Source organism: Eleutherodactylus coqui, chromosome 4 (genome assembly GCF_035609145.1).
Source record: "Eleutherodactylus coqui strain aEleCoq1 chromosome 4, aEleCoq1.hap1, whole genome shotgun sequence".
Lineage (NCBI taxonomy): Eukaryota > Metazoa > Chordata > Amphibia > Anura > Eleutherodactylidae > Eleutherodactylus > Eleutherodactylus coqui.
Window position 1 is genome coordinate 285,424,853 of NC_089840.1, and position 18,521 is coordinate 285,443,373.

Genomic DNA, 18,521 nt, shown 5'->3' on the forward strand with positions numbered 1-18,521 from the left:
TTTGTACAGCACACATATGAATGAAGACTTGAACCCCAAACTGGATACCCCTGTTTGTCCCGTGTTCAGAGACATACCCATTGGGGCCCTAATCTTATGTCTGGATGCACAACAGGGCCCAAAATGAAAGGAGTAGTCAGTGGCTTTCAGAACATAGATTTTGCTTGAAGTCCTTTTAGGCCCCATTGCCCACTTGTAGAGTTCTTGAGCGGCCAAAACCAAAGAGAACCCCCCAAATGACCCCATTTGGAAAACTAGACTCCTTAACGAATTTATCTAGGGGTGTACTGTGTATTTTGACCCCACAGTTTTTGAATAAATTCAAGCAAAGCAAAAGGAAAAAATTAGGATTTTCGTTTTTTTGGCAATTCTGTCATTTTAAAAACAGCTTTTTTTGTACAGCACACATATGAAGGAAGACTTGCACCCCAAAATGGATACCCCTATTTGTGCTGTTTTCAGAAATATACCCATTGTGGCCCTAATCTTATGTCCGTATGCACAACGGGGCCCAAAATTAAAGGAGTAATCGGTGGCTTTCAGAACATAGATTTTGCTTGAAGTCCTTTTAGGCCCCATTGCCCACTTGTAGAGTTCTTGAGCGGCCAAAACCATAGAGAACCCCCACAAATGACCCCATTTTGAAAACTAGACCCCTTAACAAATTCATCTAGGGGTGTACTGCGTATTTTGACCCCACAGTATTTGAATGAATCTAAGCAAAGCAGAAGGAAAAAGTTACGATTTTCAATTCTTTTGGCAATGTCTTAAATTGAAAAACAGTTTTTTTGTACAGTGTACATAGGAATGAAGACGTTCACCCCCAAATGGATACCCCCGTTTGTCCCGTGTTCAGAAACATACCCATTGTGACCCTAATTTACTTACAGGTCCCATGGCAAGGCCTATAAGGGGGGAACACCAGTTGGATTTCAGGGCAGAACTGAATAAATCCCAGGCCCCATTGCTTATTTGTACGGAATAAAAATTGACTCCCTAAAAATTTATCCCCCCGCCCACACACTCCGCACCCTTTTTGGCTTTGGCAAATCTTAGATAAAAGTAATAATGTGAACTGTGTGGTATTTCCGAAGACAGGGGTAATTACGGAGGCTGGTTGGAATGGGCCCATGGGGCAATAAAACCGGGTATGCCCCCCTCCTCTCATGCTTTTTGGGGGTCATTTCTTGACCTCAGTAGTGGGTATGGGGTGTAAAAAGTGGCGCTCCGTGAGTCTCCGTAAGCTTGATGAGGTGCGGCGGTCTCACATAGAAGGCGCTCAACAAGCTGCTCCTGGAACTGCATGAAGGCGAGCGTTCCCGGGGCTTCTTGTAAATTACGTATTACAGGTAGCGGTCTGAATAACGCCGGGCTCACGCAGCCGTAGGCGGAATCTGCTTGCGGAGGCTCGCAGTGGATCTCATCTGTGAGCCCGGCTGTGACCCTGCGTACGGCCACATAATGTACTGCGCATAACTGCCTACTCACACAGGTGGTCATGCGCAGTACCTTTTTTTTGTTTGTATTTCCCGCACCGTCGCTTAGCGATGACGCGGGTACCCGCAGCCCGTATACAAGGTAGTTGCGTATGAGCTGCGGGTATATCCGCGACCATGGAGCACAATGGGCTCTATGTTGCGGATATCCGCGGTAAAATAGAACCTGCTGCGTTCTCTTTTCTGCGAGTGGATTACGTAATTCCGACCCACTAATGTGAGCAGAATTGTGTAATCCAATGCGATTGATCTGCGTATTACCGCGGATCAGACGCATGCGGAATCTGTAATTCCTATCCGGTCATGTGAGACCGGCCTAAGGTAGATCGCTACCTTTTTATCACGTGACCGGGGACCGCTCAACAAGGCCACCAGTCACTGCTCCAGGCTCTCGGCGACCGTTGGTCGCTGGGAGCAAGGAGATTTTAAGTTTCCTGGGCTCCCTGACTCCTGCGCATGTGTCCGGTGTTTTGCTGGGGGTCGCATGTGCAGAATCCGGGAAAGTTCACGGATGAGGATCGCGTCAGGGTGCAAATACGGAGGCCTCCGGTAAAAAGTTTCATCTCCTCTCACTGATCGCATCGGTGAGGGGAGATGAAACTTCAAATTTTTTTTTTAAACTTTTACGTAATCGCCATTATCCATTGTATAACGGCGAACACATGACCAGGAACCGCTCACCGCGGCCCCCCGTGAAATCTCCAGGCTCTTGGCTAAGTTTTGTAGCCAGGAGCAGGGAGATTTTCAATTATCCTGGCAATCCACAGCTTTTGCGCATGCGTCCGCCATTTTGGCGACGGGCGTGTGCGCAGAAGCTGGGGTAAGGTCCGCGGATAAATCTGGGGGCCTTATGTGCGTACTTTCATCCTCCCTCACAGATATGATCCGTGAGGGGAGATGAAACGTACGCTTTTTAAACTTTTTAAACTTTTTTTTTAACTTTTTCACACTTTTTTTTTTACTTTACATGATCACTGTCATCCATTGGATGACAGTGATCATGTCCCTTGTGACATCCCTCTGCTCCTGGCTACACATCGGGCGCGCATGCGCAGAGGGGGACTTCGGGTCCCGGACCATCGGGGAGGACTTAGGTGAGCATTTTCACCTCCCCTCATGGATCCGATCCATGAGGGGAGGTGAAACTAGCACTTTTTTTTTACTTTTAAACTTTTTTGCGATCGCCACTATCCAATGGATAGCAGCGATCGCGGTCCCCCGTAACACCTCCTGGTTCCCGGCTACCTTCAGGAGCCGAGAGCCAGGAGGTTTTCAATTTGGCGGGGCTCCCGGGCTTCTGCGCATGCGCGTGATGTAATCGTCTGGACCAGATCTCTGGGGGACACCGCCGGCAACCCAAGTGAGAATTTTCACAGGTTTATTTACTTTTTTGCGATCGGGGGTATCCATTGGATAGCGCCGATCGCAATGCCAGGGAGGGGGGGGGGTCCCGCAGCCCAGGATGACAGCTCCATGCTGTCGGCTACCTGCGGGCACCGACAGCATGGAGCTGTCACGTCCAGAGCCCACGGGGCTTTATTCTCTGTAGGACGCATGTTTTTACGTCCTCAGAGACTAAAGCCCACTTGGGCAGGCCGTAAAAACACTATGGGCTGGTCGTTAAGGGGTTAATATATGGCGCTTCTTCCTGGGCTTTAACAGCTTCTGCCTTCTCCTTTCCCGGTTACATAGTGCTCAATGAGTACTATGTAAGAAGAAGTGAAAGTGGAAGTATAACTTCCCCTATGCAAGCTGGCGATCACGAGATCGCCGTCACAACAGAGCTGCGTGGTCCTAGCAGACCCTGATCAGCTCTGCCAGTGACTATTGTTGTTTTTCCCCTGTAACATTTTCACCCATTTAATATATTGGCACTACAGGTTTATGTTACTCATGTTTTACCTTTCTATTATTTTAACACACTTTTTTATTGTGTTTTTTTCTAATTGATTCGCTCTTCATTTTCTCCACCTTTGTTTTATAACTCTTTGCAATTTGGATGCCTCTGGGACAGAAGTAGCTTTTCCTTGACATATTCTATGATATAATATCCCATAAGGATTATACATGCGGTGCTGGTTAATTAACAGCTAGACTGAATCTGTCCGAATAACATGTCTGAACGGAGCATGTGCAAAAGCGCACAGAATTGCATAGGGTCAGGCTTGCGCACGTATCTATATATATATAAAGTTGAAAGCCCTCACTGACTGACTGACTCGCCAAAAGTTCTCCAACTTCCCGATGTCGTAGAAACATGAATTTTGGCATAAGCATAGAGTATCTCCAAAATAGGAAAAGTAATTGGGTCCCAACTCGATTATTCAATTATAGCGCAAAAGAATTAGCGTCCAAATTTTACGTACGTAATCTAAATCACTTCCCAATGTCATAGAAACTTAAAATTTGGCACGGGCATTGAACATGTAATAAATAGGAAAAGTTAATGGGTCCCAACTCGATTATTCAATTCTATGCGCAAAAGAATTAGCGTCCAAATTTTACGTACGGAATGTAATTTTCTCACTTTCCGGTGTCATAGAAACGTGACATTTGGCACGAGCATTGATTATGTCATAAATAGGAAAAGTTAATGGGTCCCAACTCGATTATTCAATTCTATGCGCAAAAGAATTAGCGTCCAAATTTTACGTACGGAATGTAATTTTCTCACTTTCCGGTGTCATAGAAACGTGAAATTTGGCACGAGCATTGATTATGTCATAAATAGGAAAAGCTAATGGGTCCCAATTAGATTATTCAATTCTATGCGCAAAAGAATTAGCGTCCAAATTTTACGTACGGAATGTAATTTTCTCACTTTCCGGTGTCATAGAAACGTGAAATTTGGCACGAGCATTGATTATGTCATAAATAGGAAAAGCTAATGGGTCCCAACTCGATTATTCAATTCTATGCGCAAAAGAATTAGCGTCCAAATTTTACGTACGGAATGTAATTTTTTCACTTTCCGGTGTCATAGAAACGTGAAATTTGGCACGAGCATTGATTATGTCATAAATAGGAAAAGCTAATGGGTCCCAATTAGATTATTCAATTCTATGCGCAAAAGAATTAGCGTCCAAATTTTACGTACGGAATCTAATTTTCTCACTTTCGGGTGTCAGAGAAACGTGAAATGTGGCACGGGCATTGATTATGTCATAAATAGGAAAAGCTAATGGGTCCCAATTAGATTATTCAATTCTATGCGCAAAAGAATTAGCTTCCAAATTTTACGTACGGAATCTAATTCTCTCACTTCTTGGTGTCATAGAAACATGAAATTTGGCACGGGCATTGATTAGGTCATAAATAGGAAAAGTTAATGGGTCCCAACTCGATTGTTCAATTCTAAGCACAAAAGAATTAGCGTCCAAATTTTACGTACGGAATGTAATTTTCTCACTTTCCGGTGTCATAGAAACATGAAATTTGGCACGAGCATTGATTATGTCATAAATAGGAAAAGTTAATGGGTCCCAACTCGATTATTCAATTCTATGTGCAAAAGAATTAGCGTCCAAATTTTACGTATGAAATCTAATTCTCTCACTTCCTGATGTCATTTTATATAAAGGAAACATTGCATGGTTACCTCCCCGTGATGTTTCCTGGATAACGCAGAGAACTATGCAAAAAGGTGAACATATGTTTTTCCGGTATCTCTAAAGTAACCACGGCTTCAGAAGATTTTCCGTGTGAACACCAGATAAACACCAGTACCAAATTAACTCGGGCGAAGCCGGGTATATCAGCTAGTATAGTATAACGGACAATTTTTTTGCCCATGTGCCCATTTGGTGTGCAGCCTTTTGCTCATGTGTGCCCCCAATCATTGGTCCAGGCACGTACGCAGAAGTACCTCATACTGCTAACATGCCTCTATGTCATATGCTTCAGAGTGGAGGCAGATTTGTCAGTAAGCCCTCTTGTTGCATCTCCTGCATTGTATCTATTGTCCTACGCTAATGGAATAAACCCTGGAAGACACCGACTCTCTAAAAGAAACCTGGAGGAACGGGTCATCGTTTTAAAACCAACCTAAATTCTTGACAATGTTCACTGAGGTTCGTGACCCAATCAGGGATATAGTGGTGGAGTGGAGAAGTGCTACACTGTTATAAAGGTGAACTAGGACCAGCGGTGTGGTGGCCGGTCTGTGATGGACTGTCTACACCGGGTGAGTCCTACTTCTTTGCGGTTCTATTGATTTTACATTCCGCTTCTCGGGGCGCTGTCCGAAACTAATTGGTGAATATTATAGAAATTGTATGAAAAAAATATAAATTGTTAAACAGTGTTTTCCCACTAACTACAGGCAGAATAATTTGTGGAGCGCCTAGTCTACTGATAACATCATAATGGGCCAATTATCTTGGCCAATAACTTACTTTTTGTACTTCCACATTGCAGGACGTGTTCTGCGCTGATTTCCTCCCATGTGGTGATGGTAATTTCCTACCTCCAGCGGGCGCTCTCAGCTGCTGCTCTTATCCGCAGCTCATACAGCCTGTAAGGTTACAGAGCGCAGGAGCTGTACGAACCGTGGATAAGAGCTGCTGACGCCCCCTGCTGTAAACTGCCCTGTACTGCGCTGTAACTACAGTCTGCTGATCGTGTACGGCTGACCGGGAAATAAAGATGCTTCTAGAAGCCCGGCACCGCCATTATCAGTGGGCACACATATGTTTGTAGCCATTCACTAACCCAGCTGACTGTTACTTGTACCAAGATGTGGGAAGTTCCTACTGAGCATGCCCAGTCCTTCTGGTTCCAGCAGCAGAGGAGAGGGACATGATAATAGTACTTGCACATATGCGGAGGCAGCACTGGGGACGGGGGTCCAGGTCTGATAGAGTTATTGGACGTTGCAGAGACCCTGACATAGTGCATGGGGTATCAGCTGGGGGCAGATGGAAGGAGCAGCTGAATGCAGAATGAGGATGGCTTCTTCTTACACGGCGCCTGTGGCTCTACCAAAACGCTATGGGGGGGGAAATAACATAACTGCTTGTATAGCTTATTGCTGTATATTCCACGATTATTACAGAACTGCTGACTGATTTGTGCTCGTTGCAGCCTGCAGGCACACGGCGAAGGACCGTCCTGAACTCACTATCCACAGCATCAGGACTGGGATCTGCTCCTTTGTGCAAGGAGGAACAGGAGAAGTAGTGCCAGAACCCTACAGAATGACCCCCAGCAGACTACTGACCAAACTGCCAAAAAAACAACCCCATAAGGGGCCACGAGGGTCCAACATCCTGTAGTGGGAGCTGAGCTCACATCCCAGCACCATGCAGCGTGAAGAGCATTCGCCAGAGACACCAGAATTGGCAGGTCGGCCATTGGCACCCCGTTCTCTTCACAGATGAGAGCAGCTTTACAATGAGCACATGTGACAGACATGAAAGAGTCTGCAGAGGATGGAGATCATCCAGATCTGATCTGTGATTGAGATGTTCCTGCAATTCTTTTTAGCAGAATATATTGAAAAATGGTTTACATAAAAATATTATATAACATTTACACTTTAGTAAATATTATGGCTGAATAAGGGAATATACAGCTGAAAACCCCGACAACACAGACTCTTCTCTACATGCAGTCTCACCTGGGGGGTCATCTGTAGTAATCTCCTCCTTACACGGCTGATCCCACCTCACATGTGTCTCTGTAGCATCAATAGGGATCAGATCTTCCTCCAGTTTCACCAGCTGTGAAATAAATATTGTAAAAGTCATCACACAGTTGGAGAAGTCGTGTGGAAGGTTTTATATGGCCAGAAAAGGTCATTAATTAGTATGAGGAGCCGGAATGACATGACAGCACTAGTGATCTGGGCCAAATAGCTGCAGGTCTCCTGTATAACTCCAACCTGTTGCTTCTTTATTCCCACCAGAAGTCTCCAGAACCAGAAAATAGTGATAAGATGCAGAGATCTAATGTCTGCGGTCGGCTGTAATCCTGCCATCTCCAGCTTTCTCATTACACAAGTATCAATCATATAATAAGACTAAACACAAGACCTTCCCAGCCGTCCTACAGACCAGAGGGGAGGTTTTATGAGACCTTCTCTCCATCTACCTGATTATCCTGTGGAAGAAGAGGATGGGGACATCTCTCCGCTGCTGTTCTCTTACTGGATCTACCTGCAGAAAACACAGACAGCCAATGAATTCATTCAATCAATCAATCTATCAATCTATCTATCAGAAAGCCCCCACTGAATGACTCACTGACTGACTCGCCACTAATTCTCTAACTTCCCGATGTCATACAACAATGGAATTTGGCAGGAGCATTCTTTAGATCCTAAATAGTAAAAGTAAAGGGGTCACAACTCGATTATTTAATGCTAAGTGCAAAAGTATTGCCACCCTTGTGTAATGTACCAAATCTAATTCTCTAACTTCCCAATGTCATACAAACATAAAATTTGGCAGGAACATTCTTCAGATCCTAAATAGGAAAAGGAAAGAGGTCAAAACTCAAAAATTCAATGCTAATCGCAAAAGTATTGGCACCCCTGTGTAATGTGCCAAATCTAGCTCTCTAACTTTCCTGTGTCGTACAAACATGAAATTTGGCACAACCATATTTTCGGTCCTAAATAGGAAAAGTAAAAGGGTCATAACTCAATTATTCAATGCTAAGTGCAAAAATAATGGCATACCTATGAAATGTAGCTCCCCGATGTCGTACAAACATGAAATTTGGCACAACCATGTTTTAGGTCTTAAATAGGAAAAGTAAAGGGGTCACAACTTCATTATCAATGCTAAGTGCAAAAGTATTGGCACCCCTGTGTAATGTGCCAAATCTAGCTCTCTAACTTCTCGGTGTCGTACAAATATGAAATTTGGCACAACCATATTTTTGGTCCTAAGTAGGAAAAGTAAAGGGATCACAACTTGATTATTCAATGCTAAGTGCAAAAGTATTGGCATCTCTATGTAATGTAACTTCTCGATGTCATACAAACATGAAACGTAGCACGACCATTCTCTGGTTCCTAAATGGGAAAAGTAAAGGGGTCACAACTCAATTATTCAATCCTAATTGCAAAAGTAAGTGCACCCCTATGCAAAGTAACTTCCCGGTGTCATAGAAGCGTGAAATTTGGCATGGGCATTGTTTAGGTCCTATATAAAGAGAGTGGAGGAATGGCCCATTCTGTAGAGGGACATCGCAGCCTGAGGAGAATCTAACGTGCCTCTATATGTATACATATTTTATTCCCTGGTTATCCTAACGTAAGCATGACTTCATAAAATTTTCTGTGCGAACAACACGTAAAAACCTGTATCAAATTAACTTGGGCAAAGTCGGGTATATCAGCTAGTACAAAAAATAAAGGCCGTGTGGATTTAGTCCTCTCTATTACCTGGTGATGGAGGGGGCTGGTGGTCCTCCATCATGACGTCCTTGTACAGATCCTGGTGTCCTTCTAAATACTCCCACTCCTCCATGGAGAAATAGACAGTGAAGTCCTGACACCTTATAGGAACCTGACAACACAATGATACTATCATCACCCGACACGTTATACCGCCACAGCGTTACTGTATAATGTCCCAGCATTCCCAGCAGCGTCACCTCTCCAGTCAGCAGCTCAATCATCTTGTTGGCGAGTTCTAGGATCTTCTGCTCATTGATCGCCTCAAGTATAAGGGGGCGAGGTGGAGGCCCTGTGATTGGGCTCAGGGGTCTTCCCCATCCATCAGACACTGGGGCCTGACAGCCATCACTAGAAGTCTTCTTCACTACCGTGTAATCCTGTTTATGGGGAGATACATCCATAAATATCCCTGCAGACAATTTCATCTCTCCTGTTATATTCATCAGTTACTAAGTTTCTATTCACATTTGTGTTGTCCACTCCATATTTACTGCATAATAGCTGCAGGCTACCATAGTGGAACGCCCGCAGTAATCACGCTTCATGTTAAGGTGGCCGAAGGACTGAATCGGTAGTAAATCCTCTCCTATAGATGTGACTAGAGACTGACATAGATAAGAATGATTTAACGTCACCCCCAGAATCTCTCACCTCTCCTGTAAGCTGGAAGAGTATCTCTAGGGTGAGGGTGAATATACTCTCCGCCATCTTGTCCCGGTTCCTATCCATCCTTGTCGGGTCAATCAGGATGATTATCTGATATAGAAGATATCAGCCGAGGATCCTGAATGGGATGAAGATGAGAGAATGTAACATCATACAAAATCCCCTGTAATAATACAATTACCGGAAATTCCCCCCTCTTCCCTTACACACCACCACTGAGCCCCAACACAACCCCCTCCACACCCCACTGCTCGGCCCCCACTGCTGACCCGCAGTTCAGTAGCGCCATTATTAGCTATCTTGTGTCTTCCTGACTGAAAGGACTGCCACACAGCGCTGCGCTGTTCTCAGCCATTACCCGACTTGTCCCGCGAACTCCAGACACGCTGTGCGCAACGCTAGAGAGGAGGCGGAGTCAGGTTAGGGTGTGAACAGAGCAGCACTGGGTGATACGTAGGGGGCATTATAAGTAAGTCGGGCAATAAAAGGCAGCCTTATAGCTTAGTGGAGTCACAAAGGGACATCTTAAAGAGAAAGGGACATTACTGATTTTTTAGACCACAGAAGATGCATTAGTACCATTGGGGAGTTACTGAGAGGTTCGTTGTGGTAGTGTCAGGATAGACAGAGTGTGCAGAGACTAGTAATAGTTGGAAGAAGTCATCAGAGTGGTCTGGGCCTGGGAAAAGAAGATAAATGGATGACCACAATCAAAGGGCATATCACCTGTGATCACTGAAGGTAACTGCACTGTAATCACTAATGCTGGAGGTAACTGTACTGTAATCACTATCTCTGTGTACAGCTATCTATGTTTTAGAGCTGTACTATCTCTTTGAGGGGGTCAGTAAGCTTCCAACACACAAGCATACAAGGAACACAAGAACTTCTTAATTTCCGCAATGATTTTTCCTTATAATCTTCATTAGGGTGCATTTGCATAAGAATGTTTATGTGTGTACATAGGTGCACACAAAACTGTGCGTCCACGTACATGCAAAAACACGTGTGAATGCAGGTCCGTGCCCATTGCCTTCAATGGGGCAGCGACTGCTGCCGGTGGCCCCATTGAAAGCAGTGGGCTGCCGGCAACCGCTGCAGTGATTTTCGGGGAAGGGCTTTAAATATAAGCCCTTTACTGAAAATCATCCCTGGTTTGTGTAAAAAATTTTAAAAAACTATATACTCACCTGTCCTCCGCTGTCAGAGTTCAGACATGACTTCTCTGCTTGGTCCCCGGCAGTGTAGTGTAGTTCTTTCAGCATTTTAAATCCCCGCCTGCTGAAAGGGCTGTATCTGATTGGCTGAGTGCTCAGCCCATCACAGGCAGCGCTCAGCCATTCAATGAATGACAGCTGAGCGCTGCGTGTGATTGGTCAAAGCGCTCAGCAAATCACAGGCAGCGCTCAGCCATTCATTGAATTCAAAATCACTTCCCCGAAAATCACTGCAGGGGTAGCAGGCAACCCATTGCTACTCCTAAGGCAATAGGAGAACCTCGTGATCCTCTGCCACAGCTGTCACAACTATGGCAGGGGATGCTTTACTTTCAACAGGAAGTCTCCTTGTCACTGAACACTGTGACAGTGCTGTCCCCCCACAGGGAATATTGACACACAGCACGGACCTATGCGTGCACGCTTGTCCTATGTTTTGCAGGTATGCGCATTTGCAAGCCTGTAAAACACGGATATGTGAACACAGCATAGGGAACTGATGGTTCTAAATACACACGTAGTTTTATGCGCACCTATGTACAGTGGAACCTCGGCTTGTGAGTGACTCAGCTTGGGAGCTTCTTGACTTGCGAGCAGGCTCTCTGCCTAATTTTTGCCTTGATTTGAGAGCAATAAATCGGGTTACAAGTCTGCTCCCAAGTCAAGAAGTTTGCAAGCTGAGGCTTGGGGGGGGAAGGTCTAATAGTCACCTACTGCCGATGTTCTGGTCCTCGCGATGGCCTACGACGCTGCTGGAGGCTGCCGCGTCCTCCTCCGTGCCGACAGAGCATTTCTTCCTGGAAGCAGGACTTGAATACCCCTCCTCTAGCAAGCTAATGCTCTGATTGGTTAATCCAGCACTGCATCAGCCAATGAAAGGCGGGGCTCGATTAACCAATCACAGCCATTCAATGATGTCTCAAGGAGAAGGGAAAGGCAGCTAAAACAGGAGATGTCAGCTGGAGACGGGCGAGGGCAGCAGGAGACGGGAGAAGGCAGCAGGGGACGGGCAAGGGCAGCAGGAAACGGGCAAGGGCAGCAGGAGATGGGAGAAGGAGATGGCAGCAGGAGAAGGAAGCAAAAGAAGGAAACGGGAGAAAGAGAAGGCAGCAGCAGAAAGTGAAGGCAGGAGGAAAAAAGAGAAGGCAGCAGGAGATAGCAGCAGGATTAGGAGACGGCAGCAGGAGGAGGAGACGGCAGCAGGAGGAGGAGACGGCAGCAGGAGGAGGAGACGGCAGCAGGAGAAGGAGACGGCAGCAGGAGAAGGAGACGGCAGCAGGAGAAGGAGACGGCAGCAGGAGAAGGAGAAGGCAGAAGGAGAAGGAGAAGGCAGCAGGAGAAGGAGAAGGCAGCAGCAGAAGGAGAAGGCAGCAGCAGAAGGAGAAGGCAGCAGCAGAAGGAGAAGGCAGCAGCAGAAGGAGAAGGCAGCAGCAGAGGGCAGCAGGAGAAAGGAGAAGGCAGCAGGAGAAGGCAGGAGCAGCAGAAGAATGAGGATGAGGATGCAGCAACAGGATGAGGACGAGGACGAGAACGAGAAAGCAGCATGAGCAGCAGAAGAAGAAAGAGGACACAGCAGCACACAGCAGGAGGAGGGGGACGAGGACACAGCAGCACCAGCAACAGGAGGAGAGCGCAGCAGGAGGAAGAGGACGAGGACACAGCAGCACCAGTAGCAGGAGGAGCATGAGGACGCAGCAGCACCAGAAACAGGAGGAGCAGCAGCAGGAGGAAGAGGACGAGGAAACAGCAGCACCAGCATCAGGAGGAGGATGAGGACGCAGCAGCAGGAGGGGGACGAAAACGAGGATGCAGCAGCAGCAGTAGGCGAGTATTGATATTTGTTTTTATACATGTAGTCTAGTTAGGGCTTATTTTTGGGGAGGTCCGGAACGGATTAATGGCATTTTCAATGGGGAAAATTGATTTGAGATAAGAGTGCTTTGGGTTAAGAGCTCCGTCACGGAACGAATTAAACTATTAAGCCAAGGCACCACTGTACTCTCATAGACGCACTCATGTGAATGAACCCTTAGTCAATCAACTAGTAGTAAGGCTACATTCACACGTGGAGCTTTAGATGAGGTTTTGAGGTTTGTGAAGAGCAGCAAAGAATAGTCCCCCTAATTGTTTTTAATGCATGTGGTTTCTAAAAACAGCCCGTGACTTTTATAAATCCCATGGAATTTTAAGAAAATATCTGTGAATTAGAGAAGTAATTTTTTAACAACTACACACATTTATTGATGTATTTTTCGGCTGTGGTTCACAAACATATCAAACACTCAGTACAGATATTCCTCGGTGCCGCGTGTGACCATCATCTGAGGGCGGATTCACACCAGCGAGGAACTGACGAATACGAAATTCATTCTTTTTAATGGATTTCCTCCCACGAGCGGCATGTTGTATCTGTGGGAGTTTCCCCAGAACGCCGCACCCATTGTTCTCAGTGGGACATTAACATCACATGGCGCTCGATACCGGGGGATGATCATGTGATGTTTTCCATAGTAATAATACTCTTTATTCATATAGCGCCAATTTATTCCACAGTGTTTAAGTCAATGGGAAACACTTGCGATCCTGACACGCCTGCGAGGATCACAATTTCACAGAAGCAATGCTTTGTATCGCCGCGAACATTTGTGAATGTAGCGTAATGCAGAGAAATCCGGATATAATCAACAGCGAGGCGCAAACAGCCGCACACTGAGCCGAGACCATCAGCGGATTCGCACATCGTGGCTCGTGGTTTTGCTTACAACACTTTGTTTTGTTCTGGTATGTTTTGCAGGTGAAAAAACCCCGCAGCCGCGGTCCGGTACGTGGAAATGGCAAATTAGCCTAACTACTTTTATATCTTCTAATTCGCTGCCCAAATGCGTACGAACATAGAGCGCGCCGCTTCCTCTTTTTACGTAACGGCGCAAGCAAAATCCCCGCTTGTGAATGAAGGCATTGAAATCACTGGGTTTTATCCCCTTAGTATTGTGTCTGTACATTTGGACACCGGCCTTAGAGGAATACTACATGTGAGGTAAGGCAGCCTGCACACGGCCGAGCGTGATATCGGGCCGTGAAACTGGCGCTGGTGAACATGTGATTTATCTATGGATGTGAAGCGTTTTTACATCTGTGAAGTTTCAATCCTCTCGTGCGAATTTCATGCGCGGTCATGCGGTGGTGAAAATGTATAAAAGTGGCTATTTGCAGCCCGCCATCTTGTGTCTTAGTAGCCATTAATATAAATAATGATTGTATAATTTGATGTTCTATGAATGCATCATCGCATGGACTATGAACATCTCTGGTAAAGACCTGTTGAGCCTAGTTAATCCACTGCTAACATCCCCATTGTCTGAAGTAAGGTCTTGTTTGACCAGACTTTATTACACTCTAAATGTGGCCACCTTGGATGTGTGAGAACTTCAGGGAATCAAACCTTTGTTCTTTGCACAGATGCAGCTTAGGACATAGTAGATGACTAAGCTAGTTTATAGTGTATAAAAGCTTGGAGTTGATGCATGGAGGACAGAAGCCATGGACCCATGAGCAGGGGACGCTCTCTCATGGTGTAGTTCCCAGGGGCTCTCTGTTTTCCCCCCGCTTCTCCAATGGACGCCCAGACAGATGATGTTAAGGAAGGCTCCCACAGATGGGATTGGTTCTGTCTTTCGCTGCCTCTTCCTGCAGTTGATGATCCAAGACAGATGATGTGTTTGTGATGTGGGTATATTCCTAGGTCAGGTGAATATGATTCATGTATAACCCTTGGTGATATCACTACTAAACCTTTGCATAGGAAATATTGTAGTAGTGTATGCCATATCACCTATTTCATGTAACTTAGTTTAATTATCACTTAGTTTACACAATTTTGTTAAATTATTATCTTGTTAATAAAATTGAGTTGCATCAACCCATTTGTCCTTCTTTACAGCCGTATCCGAACTTGTTGCCTTTCAACTTGGCAAAACCTATGCACATCACCCGGTATGCGAGGAGTTAAAGGTCCCATTGAAATCAATGGGCGATGCGTTTCGAGGACCGCGATAAGATAGAGCATGCTACAAAAACATCGGCCGGGTATATTAGGGTGTTTCATTTTGAAAGGCAAAAAATAAAAGATTTTTGCAGACTTTGCTTACGCCCCGAGTCTCAGTGATGTAAAAGATATATATGCAAATTTCAAGAAGACTGGATAGTATTTAGAGGTTGCACACTTTGATCAGTTTTGTAAAAGTAGGCAAAAAATACGATTTTTCAATGTTAATTACTTTTATTGGGGAAACTAGAAATCAGAAACTTAAAATAATACTAAAACGAGACACGAAGATTAATACATTGTGTTCTATTAATCAACTTTGAACGATGTAATCCCTTCTTTTGTTCACTTGGTGACGACTTTTCTGTGATGCTCGACTACCCTCAACAAGAAGTGTTTTTGTTGTTCGTCTCTGACTAATTCATGAAACTTTATTATATCAGAGCAATTCCTCTTTCTGCGGTATCATTGACCACCTTAAGAGCGTTCACACGGCTTCCTAGAGAATCACTGCAGTATTCTGTCACATCGTGGATCACAAACAATTCAAAGAACGTCTTTGTTTTATTAGTAATGGCTCAGGTCTTTTCCTTCAAAAACTAGGTTTTTACCCTCTAATCGTTTGGTTTCCTTTTTCTTTGCAGGTTTGGATTCTAAAGTTTTAGTCCGATTTTCCTTATCAGCCTGAGTAATACGTTTATCCAAAAAAGCCAATCCTACGTTTTTTTCTGACAGCTACCAAAGGTGTCTCTTAGCAATTGTGAGAGACCATTTTTTGACGTCTGCATCTGGTTAAGTGGTCAGAAGCTGTAGGATATCCAAATCATCCTTTGGAGACCCTCAACTTACAATTGCATCGTGCCAAAAGTGAATGTATATGAGGCTGACAAAATGTGCAACCCGTTTCATTCCTTTGAATTCTCATTGAGGAATATTCAACTGTTTAGTGAAGAGGACAATTTTAAGTGCATACATTGCCTTTGCCATCCACCTTGCTTGATGCAGAGCTCCTGGGATCCTGAAACTGAAGTCGTTTTGAGACCAACCTCCTAGGTACAGGAGTGAGAGTTGTAATAACTCTTTGTAGTCTTCTCTTGGATGACTTCCGCCTTTTAGGACATTTTGGATGTAGTTATCCATTTTCACTCATTGTTCTGCTAGAAAGCCTTGAACGTGGCTTTCTTCATCCAGCATTGTCGTATATGACTTCTTATCAAGTGAAGCCCACAGACTTTGGAACTTCCGAAAAATCTGGATGTCAGGACCACTTGATGGTATGCCACAACACTCCTCAAACACTCCTTTCAATAATAGTTCATGGCTGTGATGACGGCAAGCCAACCACAACAATGTTCATCCGAATTCCCCTTCAATTCTGGTACATGCCCCTTGGATCAGTCCTGTGTTAGATGCTGTAGTATCAAAAGACATACCGATGATATTATTACGTAGCCCAAATCGGTTCACTTACTGAAAACCTACTTCAGCCATCTGCTCACCAGTGCCTTTCAGGGCAACAGGTACGCCAAGCAAATGCCCAAAATCTTTGCCAGTCACTAGAACTGCAACTCTATCTTCCAAAGTTTTGACACTCCCGTGGACAACTGAGAGCAACAGTTTACTATCCCAACGCAAGACCAAATGAGGAGGATTTTCAAAGAGTGACTCTTCGATTTTCTTTGCCATTTTACTAAAATTGATCACCCGAGCTCGGTAAACGGTAGCTGGAGATACGGACATTTTTGAAACATTGTTGGCAAGGCTCTTTGCAGTTGCTTGTCGAATAGAGAAATACCAGAGAAGCCCATTAGTACAAAGAAATTCAATATTAGACATTTCACTAGCTTGATATAAAACTGATCAATGTGTGGAACCCCTAAATATTATCTTGAAATTTGGCATATGTATCTTTTACATCACTGAGACTCGGGGCGTAAGCAGAGTCATATAAAAATCACATATTTGGAAAAATGAAACACCCTAGTGTATATGCCAGAGAATTGGGTTCATATTCGCACAAGATTGGCGCATCTCTCAAAGCCTGAGGCTAACTTCACGTGGGCGAGCGCGATGTGGGCCGTGAATACAAGGCATGTTCATGGAAAAACCACCTCCCGTATCTTCGGGGATAAAGGGATCGTCCGCGGCGACTGTCAGCTGCGGGGGAAGATGGCGGAGCTTATCCCATTGTATTCAATGCTAGACCTCACATCGCGGCCACCTAGTACAGAGGGCGCTGCTGCCACCACCTAGTACAGAGGGCGCTGCTGCCACCACCTAGTACAGAGGGCGCTGCTGCCACCGGTTCCGTTGGGGACAATGGGCGCTGCGGTGCGAGAACACGCAGGGAGGCGGAATGTGCCGTGATTTGTTTCCTGCGTCGCATCACATCCCATCCTGGTGCGGGAAAACATTGCTTATGTGTAGGACCCCCTGGGAAAGAAGGGGGTTCATATTTATGGATCTCGCAGCCCAAAAATCTCAAGCCATTTTGACTATAAATCTACTTATTTAGCCCTCGCACACTCGGCTCCGCCCCTCCGACTCACGGGCGCTCGGCTCCGCCCCTCCATCTCAAACACAGTCGGCTCTCCTCCTCCATCTCACACTCATTAATCTTATTAACACGTACTTAAATAGAAAAAACAGTTAACAAAGTGTAACTTTTTTTAAATTCATGTAAATAAAGTTGGCGCAGAACCCGGTGACTTCCTTCCTTATTAACCCCTTAATGACCGGAGCATTCCAACAGATAAAGCTGCAGCAAACTGTGTAAGGCCTCATGTCCGCGGGGAAATATCCGCGCCCCATAGGGATGCACTGGACACCCGCAGATAATCAAATACCTGCGGATGTCATTTTCCCCTGAGGCGCGGATTGCGTGAGCGGGAAATCACCCGCAGCATGCTCCATTTTAGTGCAGGGCTCCTGTAGGCTTCTATTAAAGCCTATGGAAGCTGTCCGGATCCGCGGCACACTCGCAGCTGAATTTCTGCTCTGCCGTGGGAGCTTAAAAAAAAAAAAATAGTGCACGGTGCTTGCGTGCGGCATGCTACCGCTGTGCCGAGCACATCTACTGGGCCAAAGAAAGAAGATGCGGTCGCGATGGAGGGCAGATCCGCAGCGTCCGGACAGGTAAGTAAAATTTTATTTTCAGGCCTCATGTCTGCAGGAAAGGAGGGTCCCGCTGCGGGATTCTGCATTGAGAATCCGCGCGGGCCCAAATTTCCCCATGGACATGAAGGCTAAAAGTAAATCTGTCCCTGTCGCTCGTAGCAACCAATCACAGCGCAGCTTATAGCACTACCTGCTCCTCATGAGAGCTGCGCTGTGATTGGTTGCTATAGGATTCCATAAATCTGCCCCCAGTGCTGGTGACCCCACATACCTCCACCTGCAGCCGGACAGGAGCCGTGGGGTTGTTCTGTGCTTACAGGACCTGTGATGATGTCACCGTCATGTGATCAGTGTGTGGGAGGAGACAAGGGGTCACATGACCAGGTCTCTCCGCTCAGTGGATGCAGGACTCTGCTGTGTGAGGATTTATTCAGAGAGTGGATGGAGCGGAGCCGAATAGAGCAAAGCCTGTGCCCATGAGGCGGAGGGGCAGGGAGGCAGAGAAGCAGAGGCAGAGCTGCTACGTGTGTGTGCGACGGAGGAGCAGAGCCGAGCGCGTGCGAGATGGCAGAGTT

General features: G+C 45.7%; 1 protein-coding gene and 1 pseudogene across 1 annotated transcript in view; both read right to left on the bottom strand.

The window, feature by feature from the left end:
- LOC136624513 (zinc finger protein 585A-like) overlaps positions 1–18,521 on the bottom strand; it is a 252,475-nt pseudogene that overhangs the window by 102,964 nt on the left and 130,990 nt on the right.
- LOC136624383 (oocyte zinc finger protein XlCOF22-like) overlaps positions 1–18,521 on the bottom strand; it is a 99,809-nt gene that overhangs the window by 16,777 nt on the left and 64,511 nt on the right. The window contains exon 4 of the mRNA XM_066598351.1: positions 7,114–7,216. Coding sequence (XP_066454448.1) covers positions 7,114–7,216 — 103 coding nt within the window. The remainder of the gene's footprint in view (positions 1–7,113; positions 7,217–18,521) is intronic.